Raw genomic sequence first — 18,443 nt, forward strand, 5'->3', positions numbered from 1 at the left:
GAAACTATGACCTCTATTCAGAAGTAGAAATTTATTGTGAAGGATATAGATGCTGGATTTAGCAAAGACTTAAAAACAGACATAGACATGTTTAAAGAGCCAAAGAAAGATGTTCAGTTAAGGATAAATAAGCTAAAAATGAGTTAAAAAAAATAAGGAATAACATCAGAGAAAGGAAAACATACAAAAAAAGAACCAAATAGAAATTCTAGATTTGAAAGATACTATAACTAAATTAAAAGTTCACAGGATGAGCTCAATAGCAACTTTAGATGGCAGAGGAAGGAAGCAATGAACTTGAAGATTGATCTCTAGAAATCTCCCAACTCAAAGAACAGAGAGAGAAAAACTAAAGTAAGTAAAAAGCAACCCAAGAGAGCTATAAGACAATATTAAATATTCCATGTATGCAACCAAAATGGGCTTCCCTGATAGCTCAGTTGGTAAAGAATCCACCTGCAATGCAGGAGACCCTGGTTTGATTCCTGGAATGGTAAGATACGCTGGAGAAGGGATAGGCTACCCACTCCAGTATTCTTGGGCTTCTTTTGTAGCTCAGATGGTAAAGAATCCTCCTGCAATGCGGGAGACCTGGGTTTGATCCTTGGGTTGGGAAGATCCCCTGGAGAAAGGAAAGGCTACCCACTCCAGTATTCTGGCCTGGAGAACTCCATGGACTTTATAGTCCATGAGGTCGCAAAGAGTCGGACACAACTGAGCGACTTTCACTTTCACTTCATGAAACCGAAGGCCCAGAATGAGAAGGAAGAGGAGAAAAGAGTAGAAAAAACTATTTGAAAAAAATGGTGGAAATCCTTTCATATTTAGTGAAAAGCATTAACTTACAGACCCAAGAAGTTCAACAAACGCCAAAGACAATTATGAAGTGAGTCATACCTAGACACCTTACGGTCACATTGCTGAAAGCCAAAGACAAAAAGAAAATCTCAAAAGTGGAAAAGTAAAATGATACACTGCATACAGGGATCAACAATACAATGGACAACCGGCATTTTATCACAAATGATGGAAGTAACGATATTGGAATTACATATCCAAGTGCTCCAGAAAAAAGAAATTATTCAAGAATTCTGTATCCAGCAAATCCTCTGTCCTTCAAAAGTGAAGATGAAAAATGTAGTAGTAGTGTACATAGCGATACATTAATGTAGCGTAGTGGCTAAGATGCAATGATTTTACAAATTGCAAAACATCATGCCTTGCACTTGATGAAGGGTTGGGTAAAAGGAGAAGCTGATCTACAAATGAGGCTGCAACTGACATCTCAGTAAATATATTTAATCTACCCTTGAGCTTGGATGGTTACTCAGAGTTACACCAAATTGTAGGAAGGGAATCAAGCTTTTGCATTCTCACATCAACCAGCCATTGGTTGCTGGCTGCCACTGAAGACAGTATGACTTTAAGTGAACCATCCCCTGATATCAACAGCAACATCCGGTGAAGGACACACTTTGCTTATTTTCTGTTGTATGTTTGTCTTATGCTTGTCTCATGGATTTATAGAATTTATTTTAAATGTTGGATACTGATGCTTTATGTGTTGCAATTTTTTTTTTCAGTTTAAAACTTATCTTTTCACCTAATAGTGTTTTTGAAGTGACCAAAAGTGTTAAAGTAGACAAACTTATCAATCTTCTAATTTAGAGTTTGTACATTTCCTATTTTAAGAAGTTCCTACCTACCCCAAAGTCATAAAGTTATATATATATATATAATCTCATATATATATTTATTTATATATATATTTACTTCTCCTAATGATTTTAAAAATTTTATTCTTCACATTTTAATACTTAATTTACCTGGAAATTATTTTTTGTGTGAATTGTGGGAGATGAAGATGCAATTTTATTTTTGCCATCTGGCAACTGTACCAGCAATTCTTAGTGAAAAGTCCATCCTGTCCCACTTACCTGAATGCCAATTTCTATCTTAAACCAAGTTTCCATACAGCGGGTTTGAAGTTTCCAGAAACTCTACTCCATTCCACTGTTCTAACTCTGGACCCAAACTACACTATTAATCACCATAGCTTGAAAGTAACTTTTCCTACCTAGTAATTTGTTTCTCATCTTATTCTTTTAGTAGTGTCTTGCCAATTCTTAACCCTTTGCTCTTTTATGTAGATTTTATAATTAACTTGCTCCATGTAAAAGCTAAAGTTGCGAAATTTTTAGAAAAAAAATTTTTAAATAGGATAAAACCTTTGGCTAAGGGAAGATTTCTTGGTTAGACACCAAAACCCAAATAATAAAATCTTTATGAATTATATCAAATTTATAAACCAATTTATAAAGAAGGATTATCTTGTGTTTTTCCCCCCAAGCCTTCTATCCATGAACAGTAATCTCTTAAGTGATCTTTAATGTCTTAAAAACTAATAATTTTCTTCACAGAGATCAAACACATCTAATGTTATTTTATTTCTATAGAATTTATAGTCTTAAATTACATTTTATTGAGATAGTTTACTGCATACTAAAATATAACTAACTTTCGGTATACCAATTTGGGGGAGGTTTTTGATGTGGAAAATGACAATATCTGTGAATAATGTGTTTTACTTCTTTGCTTCTTCCTTTCTGATCTTTATATTTCATTTTCTTTCTTTTCTACTCTGATAATGAATAAAACCAGTGATAATAAATATCCTTGTTTTCTTCCTGATTTTAAAGAAATACTTCTAGCATTTCATTTGGCTTGATAACTGCTCTAGATTTTTCACAGCTAGTCTTTAGCTGGTTAAGGAAATTCTCTCTTATTCTTAGTTTGATAAATGTCCTTTTTTACCCCCATGACTGATAAATTTTATGAGTGCTTTTTCTGCTCTGATTGAGGTAATCGTAAGTCTTTTTCCTTCAATCTCTTCATGTATAATGGCATTAATGTATCTTCTCATTCAAACAAATTTTACATCACTTAGTTATACCCAAACCAGTCCTAACTTAGATTTTTATATAGTGAGAGATTCGGTTTGTCAATACATTGTCAAAGTACCTTCTGTCTGGTGTGTGTTGTTGACCTTTCTTGTACTGCCCATGTCAAGCTTCAGTACTAAGATTATGCTAACTTCATAAAATGAGTTGGTAGAAAGCATTTCCCCATTTTTTTGTGTGTTCCCTGGAAGAGACTGAGGAAGACATGAGTGATTTATTTCTTGAATGTTTGGCAGAACTCCCCAGTAAATCTGCTGGAACCAGATTTCTCTTTGGGTCAGAAGCCCTAAGGTCATGGAATTCATTTCTTTTTGAAGTTTTGATTCATCTAAGTCCAGACTCATGTGCATGGTCATTAGTAACCACAAGGTCTTTTATTAATAATATTCGGTGAGGAAAAACTGAAAGATTAAGGATAGCTTTTCATGAAAGAGTCAATAAATTGCACTGCAAATATTACCATAATATCATTAGTTAATCTGATAAAATCTTAAAACAGCTCTGATTTCACTTTTACGATGTTTCATGTTCAAGACAGTCAGGAATTTTGCTTCCAAATAGGAATGCTTTTTATTTTTTTCTGTTCTAAAATCAAAGTTTATTCCTCCCCCTCCACAAATAAATTTTAATAATAAAATTCTTCTTACCCAAGTCATCCGGGCTCTATCCTTTGTGTTGTAGCGACACTCAGTAATTAGATTATCTCCCTAAAACATAAAAGTGGAAGCTTTCAGACTGGAGTTTCATGCTGTTTTATTTATCTAACACATCTGTAAGCCAACAGGTTAATCTGCTATATGAATGCATGCATTAAGTCATTTGACTCAAGAGTAGACTTTTGATCTATTAAATTCTAGGTTTGCTAGCATAATAAGCAAGCAAACAAACAAATAAGGCTCTCTTTGTTCAGGCCAGACTCTACAATGTTCTAGCTGCATGACCTTAGGTAAGGAAATAAATGAATCATCTGGGCACAATTTGTTCAACTAAAAAATAATGATAAAAATAGCACTTATCTCACACAGCTGTTGTGAGGAAATTAAATGACAGAACACACATTTAGTTCTTAGCACAGATTAAACACTTCTTAAGTGTCGGCCACAGATACTAGTTACTGTGATTACCTTCTTATTTACATTATTTACTTTAAAGGTCCTTAGTCAATTTTCGTAAAACAGACTTGTGAGGCAAATTACCAGTAACTTATTTTTTCCAGTACTTTTCAACCTTTTGAACAGTACTGCACATAAAGAAACTAATTTTTTATGGCTCCCGGTCAGGTAAGTGGACAGGCTATTCATAGACCAGAAGCAGCAAGCTCTGGGTAATAGCCCTCAGGTTTGTCCTCGCTGCCTGGATATTCAGAGGGACCAGGAATCAGTATTTCAACATTTATATCTTCAAGACATATCAGTTGAGGAACTCTGAGACAACCCAAAAAAACTGGTTAGAGAGCCCCAACACCAGACAACATCATAAAATGGAGTGAAGTCCTTAAGAATCTTGAGATCACTCAAATTTCATCTTTCTACTCCCAGAGTATACCAGGGAATTACTGCATGTAGAAAAGGTATTGCTATTACTCTCATTTCATAAATAGTATAAATATCTGACTTTTAAGAAGAAAACTAGGGTAGGAACTTGTATAATTATTGAGCTCAATGTCAAAATAAAAAATTTGACAAAAGGAAGCATCATAAAATTTTTAAATTGTTCATCATTGGAAGGCATAAGATTCCTTTCTGTGTTGTTCCATCAGAACCTTAAGTTATGGTTGCCAGCCGGATTACACACAGTAATATAATTAGCTATGTCCTAATACCTTAGTCAAAAGAAAAAATGATCTTATATTCACTTTTATTGAAATGAAACTTTCAAAACTTCTGATCTTACCATTACCAGAACTGCAAGCCAAGGGATTATTAACTGGGGAGTCTAGAAAAATGATGCTTAGAGCACAAAACCTAAGTTTTATTTCCTTTGAAATCAACAACTTGAGTTGCCCCTGGGAATAGTAAGAAAAACAAGTTTCAATTTTGGAAAACAGATCAAACACATTCTGTGAGGGTTATGCAACAGCCATGGTGGGTGGCTTTGAAGCTATGGATGGGATGAGCAATTCATTACACCAGGAGAAACCTGGCTAATTCTCAGCAGGTATATGTCTCAGGATTTTGATGACATTCAGTGATAAAGAATAAAAGCATTCATACTGGTAAGATTGTTTGTTCTTCTTTTAGGTACTGAAACTCCTGGAAATTGAAGTCAAAATCATCATCATAAGCGAGTAATCTCATTTCCTCCCCTTTGCGAAAATGACGCAGCCGGATGCCTCTGCCTGCCAGGTGAGCGTGGAGCAGAACAGCAAACACGTGGATGCCACTTGGCTTTTCAGCTTCCAAAGCCTACGGGAGACACAGGGGGGACCTGGTTAGGTCTCCAAACAAGTGCAGAGAGGTCACCTTAAAACAGAGCTGGAGGGACGACTGAGAAGAAAAGCTAACACAATTCACGTGAACACATGAGCTGCCAGACACTTATAATCTGGGTTTTTCCTGACTTATTCCTATCTTTGTGAAGCAATACTGGCTGGGAGGAAAGAAGAGGAAGTAATGCTTGCTGAGGACCAACTGATTACGTCTACATATTATCTTTCTTTTTTCTTCTTTTAGGAGGTGAGCAAACAGTTAAAGCTTCTGGCAAAAAGAACCCAGTATTTTGGTAGCTTGAAAATTGAAACTCTTAAAAGGAGAATCTACTCCTGCTTTTCCAGATAAGAAAATTGAACTGGGAGAATTAAATTAAATGAATTGCTCACAGTCCTACCGCTAGAGAATGATGTCATGGCAATTTAATTCATGGTCTAAATGGTCTAAATAATTCAGAAGAGATAACCTTTCCCTTCTACCAGTCTTCGATATTGTCTACAACCACAATATCCTATAATTTATAAAGAACGATCCACGTTGAAATACTTTCATTCAAGAAAAAAAGAACTATGAATGAAGCAGCCATTATAAAACACTTATATATAGTTTTCTCTTATCCAATATGTATTTCACATTAGTTATTTTTGCTATTTGGTTAAAGAAGGGTCGGTAGCTATAAATCAGAGAAAATGAGAAAAAATGAAAATAAATCATGGAAAAACCAAATATGCATTAAAAAACAAAGTTGAGAAAGCAAAAGGGGACTACACAAAGGTTGAAACCGCAAAAGATAAAATGAAGTGTCCAATATGAAACAAACAAAGGAAGGGGAAGGAAAACACTGGACTTCTGTAGCCTTCAGGACTTTAAACAGCAATAAAGGTCTTGCTAAAATTGTAAACAACCATTTTATAGCATGACAACAAGAAAAAGATTAGTAATAAACTTGGAATTTTCCAAACATAGTTTCTACAAGCATAGATTAATCTAGGAAAAGCAGCTCACAGACCCAGACACACCATACCTCTTCCAGGCATTCCAGGGTGCAGTGACCCTCAGACCGGAAGTCGGGCAGGCCTGGAGGGATGGTGTGAAAGAGGCTTACCCAGAGGCCAGCCTCAATCACCCCAGCATCGTATTTCCTTATATCTGCCGTATAAAATAATCTCAATCCAGAATTATCTATTAAGCCTGGAACAAGAGCATTTAGACAAGAAAAATTAAAAGTGAGCTTGAGTACTTGAAAAAGTTTTCCATATTCAGCTGAAATAGGTTTATTGATTTCCCTTAAACTCTCACAAGGGAAAGGAATACAAGCAAAGATTAGTGAAAGGCAACATCCAGATTCACAAAGAAAACTTACACATCGTACCATGGGAAACATGTTTGTATTATCTAATGATACATTCCACAATTATCTAACATGAAGACAGAAATAAAAATTCTAAGTCATTCATTAGAATATATAGTAACTCAACAGAAGTTTTATTTGATACTTTTTTGAGGTGAAGCTCAGTAACATTTACAGAGAGGTGGAAACCACTTGGTCTGGAAACCATGTGTTGATGGAGAAAAATATTAAGAATTAACTTTATAGTTTATCACCAATCTTTTAATAATTCATCAGTCATATAATCAACAAACAATTATTAAGAATCTACGATGTGAACAACATAACAACAGGCATGGTGGGGAGGGAAGTTAAGATACATCTCTTGCTGTGAGATGGTTATCATGAGGAGGGAGAGTATGGGCCCCAAACACTTCATAGATCCATCCCACTTGGAAACTAACTGACTCCTTTCTGCAACAGAGACTTACCTACCTGTGAACTGACCCGTTGGGTCAATTAGCATATAAATAATTTTGTATTAATTGTTGTGATTATGTTATTGTTTGCCTTCCCCACTACACTATAATATCCCTGAAGGTGGGGACATTATGTCATTAAGCACAGATCCAGCACATCCGTGGTGCTCAGCATTTGCTGAAAAATTGCACAAATCAGTGTAAAATCATAACCTTGAGTTTCTTCTATTGATAATTTCATACTGAATCTTTTAAGTTTTTGGTGTTGGGATATTACATAGTAAATTCAGGTGTAAATACTTGCCCCTCTTCATTTCAAGATCATATTACACCAGTGTCAACACAACAGAATGCTTAATATTTTCTAGTGTGACTAATGGTAGCTTTTTGTATGTGCTTTTAGAAAGAAAATGTTTCATAAGCACCATGGATTTCAGACTAATTTACACCCTAAAGGGAAAAGTCTATTTTTCTACTTTCTGGTAAGTAATGTCCAAATGGCTTTTTAAGATCAGTGACCACATGTGCCCATTTGCCTGGCTCACTGCTGGCCAATGACTGCTGTCCCAGTGTAACTGTTTATAGTGTCCGTTTCTACTCTAAATGGTATCCTAATTTGGATGACAAATGTATAGGTTAATTTTTTTTACAACATTAAATGCTGTTTTAGTTGAAGTCTGTTTAACTCTGTTAAAATAAAGGGAAAAGTTACAAAACTTTTAAAACTCATAGGTAGAATGTGTTAAAAAATACTCACCTTCCTTATATGTTGGATTGTCATAATGGACTTCCAGGAGTACATAATGAGGATCTAATGGAGTGCCAAGGGATAATCCAACATGAGGTGGATAGGAAAATCCCTAAACAAGCAAAATTCCATGACACAGTGTTTGGTGAAAGTCCCTCAGAGCTCTACTCCACTCAAAAACCAAACATTCTCAATGATATTTCAACATTCTACAACTGTATTCATCTATAGTTGATCAAATAAAGTGGCTTAAGGAAAGAATGATTTCCTGTGGACAGAAAAATAACCCACCCTCATATCAAAAAGAGTACATAGAGTTTTACTTAGAAGTGTTAGAAATGTAGGGGGGAAAGTGATCAGTTAACTCTGTTACATCTCAGTAATCAGTGGGCCCACCTCTCCACCTATGGCCCAGGCGAAAATGACAGTCTCACAGGTGAGGAAGGCATCAGGCATGTTAGGATGGTAGCACTCGTGCCCATCGTCCAGGACACTGTCACTGAAGCTGCTGCCGCACTGATAGAGCAGGATGTGATGGACCAGGCTCTCGTGGCCTTGCTGAATCACGGGCTCAACCTAAACAAGCACGGGTGAGAGGGACGATGCATCAGTAAAACACCCCAAACACCCTCCGATAGGCGTGAAACTAGCATATGATCATCGGCTTTTCAAAGGAATAGTTTTCTCAATTGTGTAACTGTTGTGCAGTTGACGATAGCTGTGTTTGCACTCATCTCTTGAGGACTGTATGTCCTCAAGACAGAAACTATTTTCTATTTTGCTTCAAAATGACAGTTACTGTTCAAACAGTTGTATAATATATAACAATGACACAGAAGGGCAGCCCAGGATTTTCTGAGATTGTAGTTTCCATATCAAATTTGATTTGTGTGTGTGTGTGTGTGTGTGTGTGTGTGTGTGTGTGTGTGTGTGCTCAGTCATGTCTGACTGTATTTTTGTATGTGCTTTTAGAAAGAAAATGTTTCATAAGCACCATGGATTTCAGACTATAGACTGAAACCCCATAGACTGTAGCCTGCCAGGCTCCTCTGTCCATGGGATTTTCCACGCAAGAATACTGGAGTGGGCTGCCATTTCCTCATTGGGTCGACCCAATGATCGAACCCGTGTCTCCAGCAGCTCCTGCATTTGGCAGGCAGATTCTTTACCACTGAGCCGCCTGGGAAGGAACTTTTTTGGTGAGAGTATACTTATTTGGGTGCCTCAGTACTCCAAGGGGGACAGGGAACTGCTAATATGTCTTCAGTTAAATATTCAGGCACATGTGAGGATTTTGCTATGTGCCTTCTAAGTTCAGGCCGAACCCTGTAGGTTGTACTGAGCTCTATTAGTTAGGTTCTGGATAGAAGCCCCTAAGGGCAAATGAGGACGGGCTGCTCCCAAGGCAGCTACCCTGGGCTTGCCTAGTGGTTCAGAAGGTAAAGAATCCACTTGAAATTCAGAAGACCTAGGTTTGATCCCTTGGTTGGGAAAATTCCCTGGAGAAGGGCATGGCAACCCACTCCAGTATTCTTGCCTGGAGAATTCTGTGGACAGAGGAGGCTGGTGGGCTATAGTCCTTGGGGTCGCAAAGAGTGGAACTCGCGGGAGTGACTAAGCGCGGCACACAGCAAGGCAGCCACAGAAACTAGTGGCTTTCACTGGGGCACCACAGGAGGGCGCTAGAGAGCATGCGGGCAGAGTATGTGAGGCTGGAAGGTGCTTAAAGGAGCTTCAGATAACTTCAAAAATTCTCAAAATGAAAAAACAAAAAACTTTTAAGAGTAAGTGACTTTTATGCATAAAATAGACAACGAATGAGGACCTACTGTATAGCTCAAGAAACTGTACTCAGTACTCTGTGGTGAACAAAATGGGAAGGAAATCCAAAAAAGAGGAGATATATGTATACACAAGGCTGATTCACTTTTCTATACAACACACACTAACACAGCATTGTAAAGTAACTATACTCCAGTATAATTAATTGTAAAAGAATAAGTGCTTTTTAATATATAAAGTGAGTGCTGAAACCAACACCACGTTGCCAAACTTACAAAGTACTCTAGGAACAATAACAGTAACATCTGTCTTTCATTTAGCACCTCCTAAATGGCAACCCACTCCAGTATTCTTGCCTGGAGAATCCCATGGACGGAGGAGCCTGGTAGGCTACATACAGTCCACGGGGTCGCAAAGAGTTGGACACGACTGAGCGACTTCACTCACTCCCTCACTCACCTACCAGCCACTTTTGAGTCATTTCACATATTTCACTTGCTATTTATAACAAATCTATAAGGTGAATGTTATTGTTTCCATTCGACAGATGAGAAAGCTGATGGAAGGATTCTGCAGCCAATCCAACCATGGCTAGGAAGTGGTAGATGGGATTTGAAACTAGGCTGGTCTGACCCCGGAAGTTAGCAGTCTTCTGATTGCAACACGCTATTGAAGGAAGATACGTTGGAGATCACCAACAACCTTGGAAGTCACTGCCAGTGAGTGGGTGGATGAAAGGTTTCACGTAGGCAAGTTGCCCACAGCTGTCAGCAAGAGGGTGATGACACCAGGGAGCCAGCCCCAGGAAGGGCTTCGGGAGCCACTGCTGAAAATCCCCACACAATGCTGTCCATCAAGGGAGCAGCGCCACACTGCGGGGAGCCTCATGCCTGAGGAGTCTCCGGCCTTCTTTTGCCACCCTGTCCACACATCCTGGCCTCTAAGGAGAGGAGACAGACTGCCTTTGTGCTTTTTCCTAAGAGGGCAAATAACAAGGTCTCTCCTGGAAACCCCGTGAAGGCTTCAAGGAGAATTAAATTGCAATCCAACCCCCAGGTTACAAATTGATAGTACAGCCTAGAAAATGAGGATTTCCTAGGAAATCCTCCCACAAATACACCCACAAAGCAACAAGGAAACTTACTGCATGCAAACCCAGGGACTGTTTATTGGGAAATATAAGAAGCCTCAGAAGAGGCAAAGTCCTTAGAAAAAAGATGTTTGTTACTTTGTTTCCTGTTGTGAGATTGAGAGGCAGAGAAAGAGAAGTGCCTGAGAATAAAATGTAAGGATAACTACTGAATAAAGTGTTGAAGTTGGTCGCTCAGTCGTGTCCAAATCTTTGTGACTCCATGGACTGGGGCTTGCCAGGCTTTTCTGTCCATGGGATTCCCAAGGCAAGAAAACTGGAGTGGGTTGCCACTTCTTTCTCCAGGAGATCTTCCCAACCCAATGATAGAACCCAGATCTCTAATTTTGGAGCCAAGAGGCCACCAGAAAATATATGAGCTATCAAACTCTTGAAAAGAGGAGAACTTCTTGATAGAGAACTTTGAGTTGACCATGGGGGATAATTAAGTGAGACACCAAGAATATCCCTCTGGACAGGAATAACCCACTTGGTGCAGAGTCCAAGTTCCAGGGACTGTGACCACCTTGATGAGAGCAGGACAGGGCCATTGGCTCGTGGCAGCCGGTATGGGGTAGAATTTCCCATAAAGCTTCCTGTCATTCTTACAAAGCCTAGTGCTGCCAGCCCACGGCTACCAATCACCCACCAAGTGACTTCTGCTGCCATGACCATTCCACAAACATTTGAAGCAGCCACAGCACTTGTGTTTTATCCCCTGCTGTGATATCCTTCTTTACACCAAGTAAGAGTGAGGCAGAGACTGGCCAGCACCATCTGAGGAAGGAGACAGAGCTCCATGACTCTCGCTTGTTGGCTGAACACAAGCATTCAGCACTGCCCTTTCTTGGGCTCCTGGTAACAGTCCACGGGAAAGAATTTTCCTCTGGCATCACTGCCCGATTTGAATCAATGGTGGCGTTCTATACTTCTGCATTTAAAAATTTTGGAGACAAACAAGGCTGTGAAGCTTATTTGTCTATCACTACTATAAGGGGATCTCCTATTTTGATTCCTACTTCACAGATGTCACATTATCCTCACAATCAAAATGGGAATCCCAAAAGTTTCCTCTATTCAAAAAAAGTATTACAGTGATAGATATTGTCACAGAAGGTCATGGCAAGATAAAGTACACAAATATAAATAAATTGGTATTTCTGAGACTGCAATGAACATTTAAGTGAATTTTGCTTTTAAGTTGATTATGAGTTTGGCGGAAGAAATGAATTTTAAAAAATATTATTTAAAAGTGCCTATGGAAGTAGGTGGCAATGACACCGAAATTAAACCATGTCATTGATCACTGTGTTCTTGTACATAAGTGAAATTTACAGACCTAGAACAGATGGTAGGCCTGTACACAGACCTTCATGTGCAACAAGCCAAGCAAGGATGGTCTAGCATGTGGGTTATCTGTTAGCCTATGTGCAAACTGAAAAACAGCCCAGGAACCAAAACACAGATAAAAAGAGGGGGAGTCTTTAGCCTGAAGGATTTTAAAGAGTAAAACAGTCCCTTCAGTTAGTTCAAGAAAATGGAACTTTGGGGGTATCCTTGAGAAAACTTAGCAATAAAAAGGAGAAAACACGAGAGCTGCTAAGCATAGCCAAGATCAAGATGAAAATTATCACTGACCATAAAGCAGTATTACTGATTGCTGTTTTTGATGTTCCTGGACATCAAAAAGCTGCAAATATTTATACTGTTCCTCACGAACCCATCTTCTCTTTTACTCTCTTTAGCCAAGTCAAAGCAAAGTCCTTGCAACACACTGACTGCTTAATAGCTACTCATTGAATGGAAATGAAGTTACTACTCCCTTTTCCATTAAGCCAATATTAAGGAGGCTGAGTCATCAAACACATTGCCTCCTAATTTCCTGATCTTCTCAACTCCAGTGACCTAGGCTACATCCCACTTCCTTCACCATCTGCCAGAGATGCAATCACCAAGTCTAGTGAAAGAAAGTGAAGTCGCTCAGTCGTGTCCAACTCATTGCAACCCCATGGACTGTAGCCTACCAGGCTCCTCAGTCCATGGAATTTTCCAGGCAAGAGTACTGGAGTGGGCTGTCATTTCCTTCTCCAGGGGAAGTCTAGTGAGTGCTACCTTTAAAAGGTAACCTAGGAACTTCCCTAGTGGTCCAGTGATTAAGAATCTGCCTGCCAATGCAGGTCCAAGCCCTGATCCATCTCTGTAACAAGAGACGCCACCACAGTGAGAAACCCGCACACCACAACTAGAGAAAGCCCATGTGTAGCAACAACGACCCAGCACAGCCAAAAATAAATACATGAATAATGAATTTTAAAAAGGTAACCTGAGTGTAACCATGTTTTCTTAGCTTTCAAATACCAATGACCTCAATACTAACACTTGCAAAATAAAATTATTTTTCGCTTAATTCCCCTGTACTGGGTTAAGCAGTGCTCCTGCAAAATTCACATCCACTGAGAACCTCAGAATGTAACCTTATTTGAAAATATGGTCTTTGCACCTGTAATTAGTTAAGATGAGTTTACACTGGCTGAGGATGGGTCCTAAATCCAATGACTAGTGTCTTTATAGAAGAGAGAGGAGAAGATTCAGACTCAGATACACAGAGGGAAGATGGCCATCTGAAGACAGAGGCAGAGATGTGAGTCAAGTTACCAGAAACCAAGTAACCCCAGAAAGCATAAGAAGCTGGAAGGACCAAGGAAGGATTCTCCGCTAGAGCCTTCTGAGAAAGCATGGCCCTGCCAACACCTTGATTTTGGACTTCTGACTTCCAGAGCTCTGAGAGAGTAACTTTCTGCTGTTTCAAGTTACCCAGCTTGTAGTCATTTATTATGGGAGCTCTAGGAATCTAGTACAGCCTCCCATCTCAATTTTTAAATAAAAAACTAACAATTTTCAGGTGTGCACATTTGTAGCTAGGTCATGATTGTCTCTGCACTTGTTTGTGACATGAACTTATCACAAATATACATCATTTCCTCTTATCTGAATCGGTCTGTAGGTTAGTTGGGGGCTTCCCATGTGGCATTAGTGGTAAAGAACCCGTCTGCCAATGCAGAAGATGCAAGAGATGTGGTGTCAATCCCTGGGTCAGGAAGATTCCCTGGAGGAGGGCATGGAAGCCCACTTCAGTATTCTTAACTGGAGAATCCCATGAACAGAGGAGGCTGGCAGGTTACAGTTCATAGGATCACAAAGAGCTGGACACGAGAGAAGCAACTTAGCATGCACGTAGGTTAGTTAATAATATTGTCTCAAGGGTAATTTCCTGGTTTTGATAATCAAACTAAGGAAGATAAGATGTTACCATTTAGGAAAAGCTACTATTTTTACAACTATTTTTTTGTAAGTCTAAAATGATTTCAAAATAAAAAAATGTAAAAAAAAAAAAGATTCATTATCTATAGCCAAATATGTGTGCATCTTGCTTTTGATTTTATTTTAGGAGGGTTAAGAAAAACAGGGAGATAAAATGCCCCTCTTGACTGGTCTAAGAATACTGAGCTCAGTGAGAAAAACAGGAGGTTATTAGAGCTCTTATGAGCAATTTTCCTTTATTTATTCTTCTAAGTCTACCCATTTAAGATGTGACTTGTTAAAACATGTGTGGAACACAGCTCTCCAAAGCCAACTTGCAGTTCAATAAATTAAAAATTAAAACAAAAGGAAAGAGGTGATGGGCGGAATCTGTAATGAGCTGGAAATTTTGTAAATCCCCATCACTGTTCTTCTTGCCTGTTCTTGTCCCCGGCATCCCATTCTATGTACCCACCCGAGGCATAGGTTGCTGTCCATATAAAGCAGGTAAACCGTCTCTAACAAAGGTTAGCCAAAGGGCATCTGGTTGATAAAGTGATGCAGCCTATGGGAACATTTCAGCCAGAACTAGCAGTGCAGACAGATGAGTATAAGGTCATATGACTATTTGCCTCCCTTTCTCCCTTCTTATCTCCATCCCCGCTGGGCAGGGCTCTTTGAGAATAACAATATATCTGACTTTTAAGAAGCAACCAAATTGAGCAAGAGAATATCATCACTGTCCCACAGGTAATCCAGCCTGAAATAGTTCAGGGTTCAAAGCAAAACCCGACTTGTTGATGTGTTATCAAGGGGCCACAGCTTGAATGGATTTGGCAACTAAAGCCCAGGAAATCACGTTCAAATCAGATGGAGATGAACAGAAGAAATGAAGAAAAGGGGGCAACTGAGGGAGAGGAGACCACTGGGAAATAATTCATCCCCTACTGCAATCTTGAATTCTCAAAGAACCACCATCTTCATGTAGGACCACGCCCCGCCAGCCACAATTGACTAGTTCAGGGGCGGGTGCCCAACACATCAATCCTTTTTTTGGATTTTTAAACTATGAAAAAAGAGTGCATTGTCTACTAGAAGTTGGAGACTGCGGAAGAAGCCAGCATGTGGTGAGATACAATAAAATCACACAGAAATGTGCCAAAGACAAGACAGTCTTCATAGTGTTTGAATACTTCACTCAAGCTGGCTTTGACTAGATGAACCTTTGTTGGCAAAGTAATGTCTCTGTTTTTAATATGCTGTCTAGGTTGGACTAGACATAAAAACATTATATTCATTTTATCCTCAAAACAAGATAATGAGCTTAGGTAACAGAATTATCGCATGTTTTATATAAATGGAAAGTAAAACACAAATTAAGAAACTTGCCCAAGTGTCAAAGCCCTGTTTACCTTCTGATGGCCTGGACTGTGAGACGGTGCTCCACGCAACCACACTGACTGAGGTACTGGCCTCTTTATCGGGAGGGTAGTAGGTGGCAGAGTGTCTGCTCCACTGAGATCATGTCAGGTCCCCGTAGCCTTTACTGTATACCCATCATCCAGATTCTGCTGTCTAATTTCTAATTACTTCACCTGAGACTCTTCGGAGGCATAATCTTGCACTTCACTTTGCCAATGGCAAGAAGTGCAAGATAATGTACATGCCTCTAGGGAAGGTGAAAAATAAGGGAGGATGAATGTCTAGCGATCTTGGGTCAAGTGGGACAGCTCTAAACATACTTCATGTGTATTTGTGCCTCACCCTGAAATTCATATATTAAAATCCTAACCCCCAAGCTTATTACAAGTGAGGCCTTTGGGAGGTGTTTAGGTCATGAAGGCAGATCCTCATGACGGGATTACTGTGCTGGTGAGTGACCCCAGGGAGCTGCCTGTCCCTTCCTCCATGTGAGGTCGCAGTGAAAAGACAGCCACCTCTGAGGAAGAGGTTCTCACCAGACACCAGAGCTGCAAGTGCCTTGGTCTTGGACTTCCTGGCCTCCAGAACTATGAGAAATAAATTTCTCTTGTTTATGAGCCACCTGGTCTATGGTATTCTGTTAGAAGAGATCCAACAGCCTAAGACATTGAGAATAAGTCAAACCTGGAACTACAAGGCCATCATATCCTTGCTTGGCTCTTCCCTAGCCTTACTCTGCCCCCTACTGTTTTCTCCTGGTACTTCCTTAATCAATCCTTCCTACATAAATTCTTGTCTCCAAGGACTGCTTCTGAGAACTCAACCTAAGATCAGTAGTGTAATTGAGGAGCATTTTTGGACCACATTTTCTTGGATCTGAATCTTTCCCCATTACTACCTTATTTATTTTTCTTGAAATATATTTGACATATAACTGTGCAAATGTAAGGTCTACAACATGCTAAAAGACTTGATTTGAATTTTAAATCCATATATGTTAAGACTGAGATGTATTTTCTCTATAGACATCTTTTTCTGAATTACAGCCTCCCTCCTTTCTCCAAAAGAAACTTAGCTACATTGACACTTAAGGGTGTTTATATAAAGTTTTCAATAGAAACATTCCTTATCGTTTTGCTCTGAAAATCTTTTCTCTCAAAGAGATGCTCTCCATTTAGTCATGCACTCAATTAATCAACTAAGAAAAAACACAAAAAACCACACACCTATATCTAGTCTACTGTGCGTTCTGTGTTAGGTGTCAAAGGAGAAAGCAAAGAGGCATCAGACATGAGTCTGACAGTCATATTGTTAGGGGAAGCACACTGACCGAAACCGCCCACCCTGGCCAGGCACCATAGTAACCGTCTGCATGAGTTGTTTTACAACAGGAGGTCCTGCTAAGGAACACGGAACTAATAAGCCACCACCAACCGGAAGAGTTCAGGAAAGGTCAAAAGGAGACACCACATGTCCGACCACCTCCCAGAATCCTTCTCACTGGCATCCATCTTGGCTGAACAAGGTGCGCATCACCAGGAAGGACTCTGAGTCAGAATGATTGGCTAAGGACAACCCGGAAACTAATCCCATCACCATAAAACCCGAGACAGCAGCCACATGTCAAGGATGTTCTCCCCGGTTCCCTTACACCTCCTGCTCTCCACCCGGGTGCCCTTTCCCAATAAAATCTCTGGCTTTGTCAGCACATGTGTCTCCTCAGACAATTCATTTCTGAGTGTTAGACAAGAGCCCTGTTTAGGGTCCTGAAAGGGGTCCCCCTTTCTGCAACAATACGGTTCATGTTCTAGAATGGTAGAGAAGTATAGACCAGAGAATGATAATTTCTGGTTGCCTCCCAGCATTGATCCCCCCAGAAGATTTTCCTACCAGAATTCTGAATTGCTTAGCTATACCACTGGGCTAAGAATGATTCCTACTTCCCTTGTGTGGCCTAAATTCATTTATGTGACCCCATCCTTGATATGAACTTAAATTGGTCAAATCACAGGGACTTTTCCATGGTAGTTGATGGAAGAGACCTTCCCCAAGATGTGAAAGAAAAAGTGTTATGTTGGGAGTTGAGGCTGCCATTTTCCTAACATAAGGGAAAACAGGCCAAGGATGAAAACAACAGAATAGTAAGGGCCAAACTCAATGAAGCTGAAGTTCCTGAACCATCATAAATCTACAGACTAACAGATTTGCCTGAAATCAACACAAGCAATGCTCAGGTGAAATTAAAATCAGTTTGATGCTGATAGTAATTGTCAATGACAATAATTTTCTTCCATCACTCTTCATTTCTTCCCTCTCTTTAGACAAACAATGCAAACTGAGATGAGCTCTCAAATCTGGATTAAGTTAGAAGCTCTGTTAATTAAGACTCCTGAAAAAAAACACAAAAACGAGTTCCCAAAAATAGCTAACATCTGAGTTTTGGGTTCTATAACATATTTGAAAACCAATTTTTTTTTTATGAGAACACCAAATATTTAGAATATGCCATAGCAATATAACTTCTCTTGTGGCTCAGACAGCAAAGAATCTGCCTGTAATGCAGGAGATCCAGGTTAGATCCCGGGGCCAGGATGATCCTTGGCACCCACTACAGTATTCTTCCCTGGAGAATTCTATGGACAGTCCATGGGGTCGCAAAGAGTCAGACATGACTGAGCAACTAACTTTCACTTTCAAAGCAATATGGCTCATCCTATTTTGTATTTCCCATCTATAAAATACCCTTCAAGCAACTTTCCTGTTGTAATAGTCATCCGAGTCCACACCTCCTATGCATCCTACCTGAATTATAGCCATAGCCCACACACTTATCTTCTTGAATGTACAGGAGTTTGCTTTCTGAA

The 18,443-nt window shown here is 39.5% G+C and overlaps 1 protein-coding gene across 1 annotated transcript in view; it reads right to left on the reverse strand.

The window, feature by feature from the left end:
- MOXD1 (monooxygenase DBH like 1) overlaps nucleotides 1-18,443 on the reverse strand; it is an 88,878-nt gene that overhangs the window by 14,908 nt on the left and 55,527 nt on the right. Inside the window, exons 5-9 of the mRNA XM_061130561.1 lie at nucleotides 8,343-8,522; nucleotides 7,956-8,058; nucleotides 6,414-6,580; nucleotides 5,174-5,365; nucleotides 3,608-3,667 (exon numbers count right to left, since the gene is read on the reverse strand). Of these exons, the coding sequence (XP_060986544.1) occupies nucleotides 3,608-3,667; nucleotides 5,174-5,365; nucleotides 6,414-6,580; nucleotides 7,956-8,058; nucleotides 8,343-8,522 (702 nt within the window). The remainder of the gene's footprint in view (nucleotides 1-3,607; nucleotides 3,668-5,173; nucleotides 5,366-6,413; nucleotides 6,581-7,955; nucleotides 8,059-8,342; nucleotides 8,523-18,443) is intronic.

The sequence above is a fragment of the Dama dama genome, chromosome 26 (assembly GCF_033118175.1).
Source record: "Dama dama isolate Ldn47 chromosome 26, ASM3311817v1, whole genome shotgun sequence".
NCBI lineage: Eukaryota > Metazoa > Chordata > Mammalia > Artiodactyla > Cervidae > Dama > Dama dama.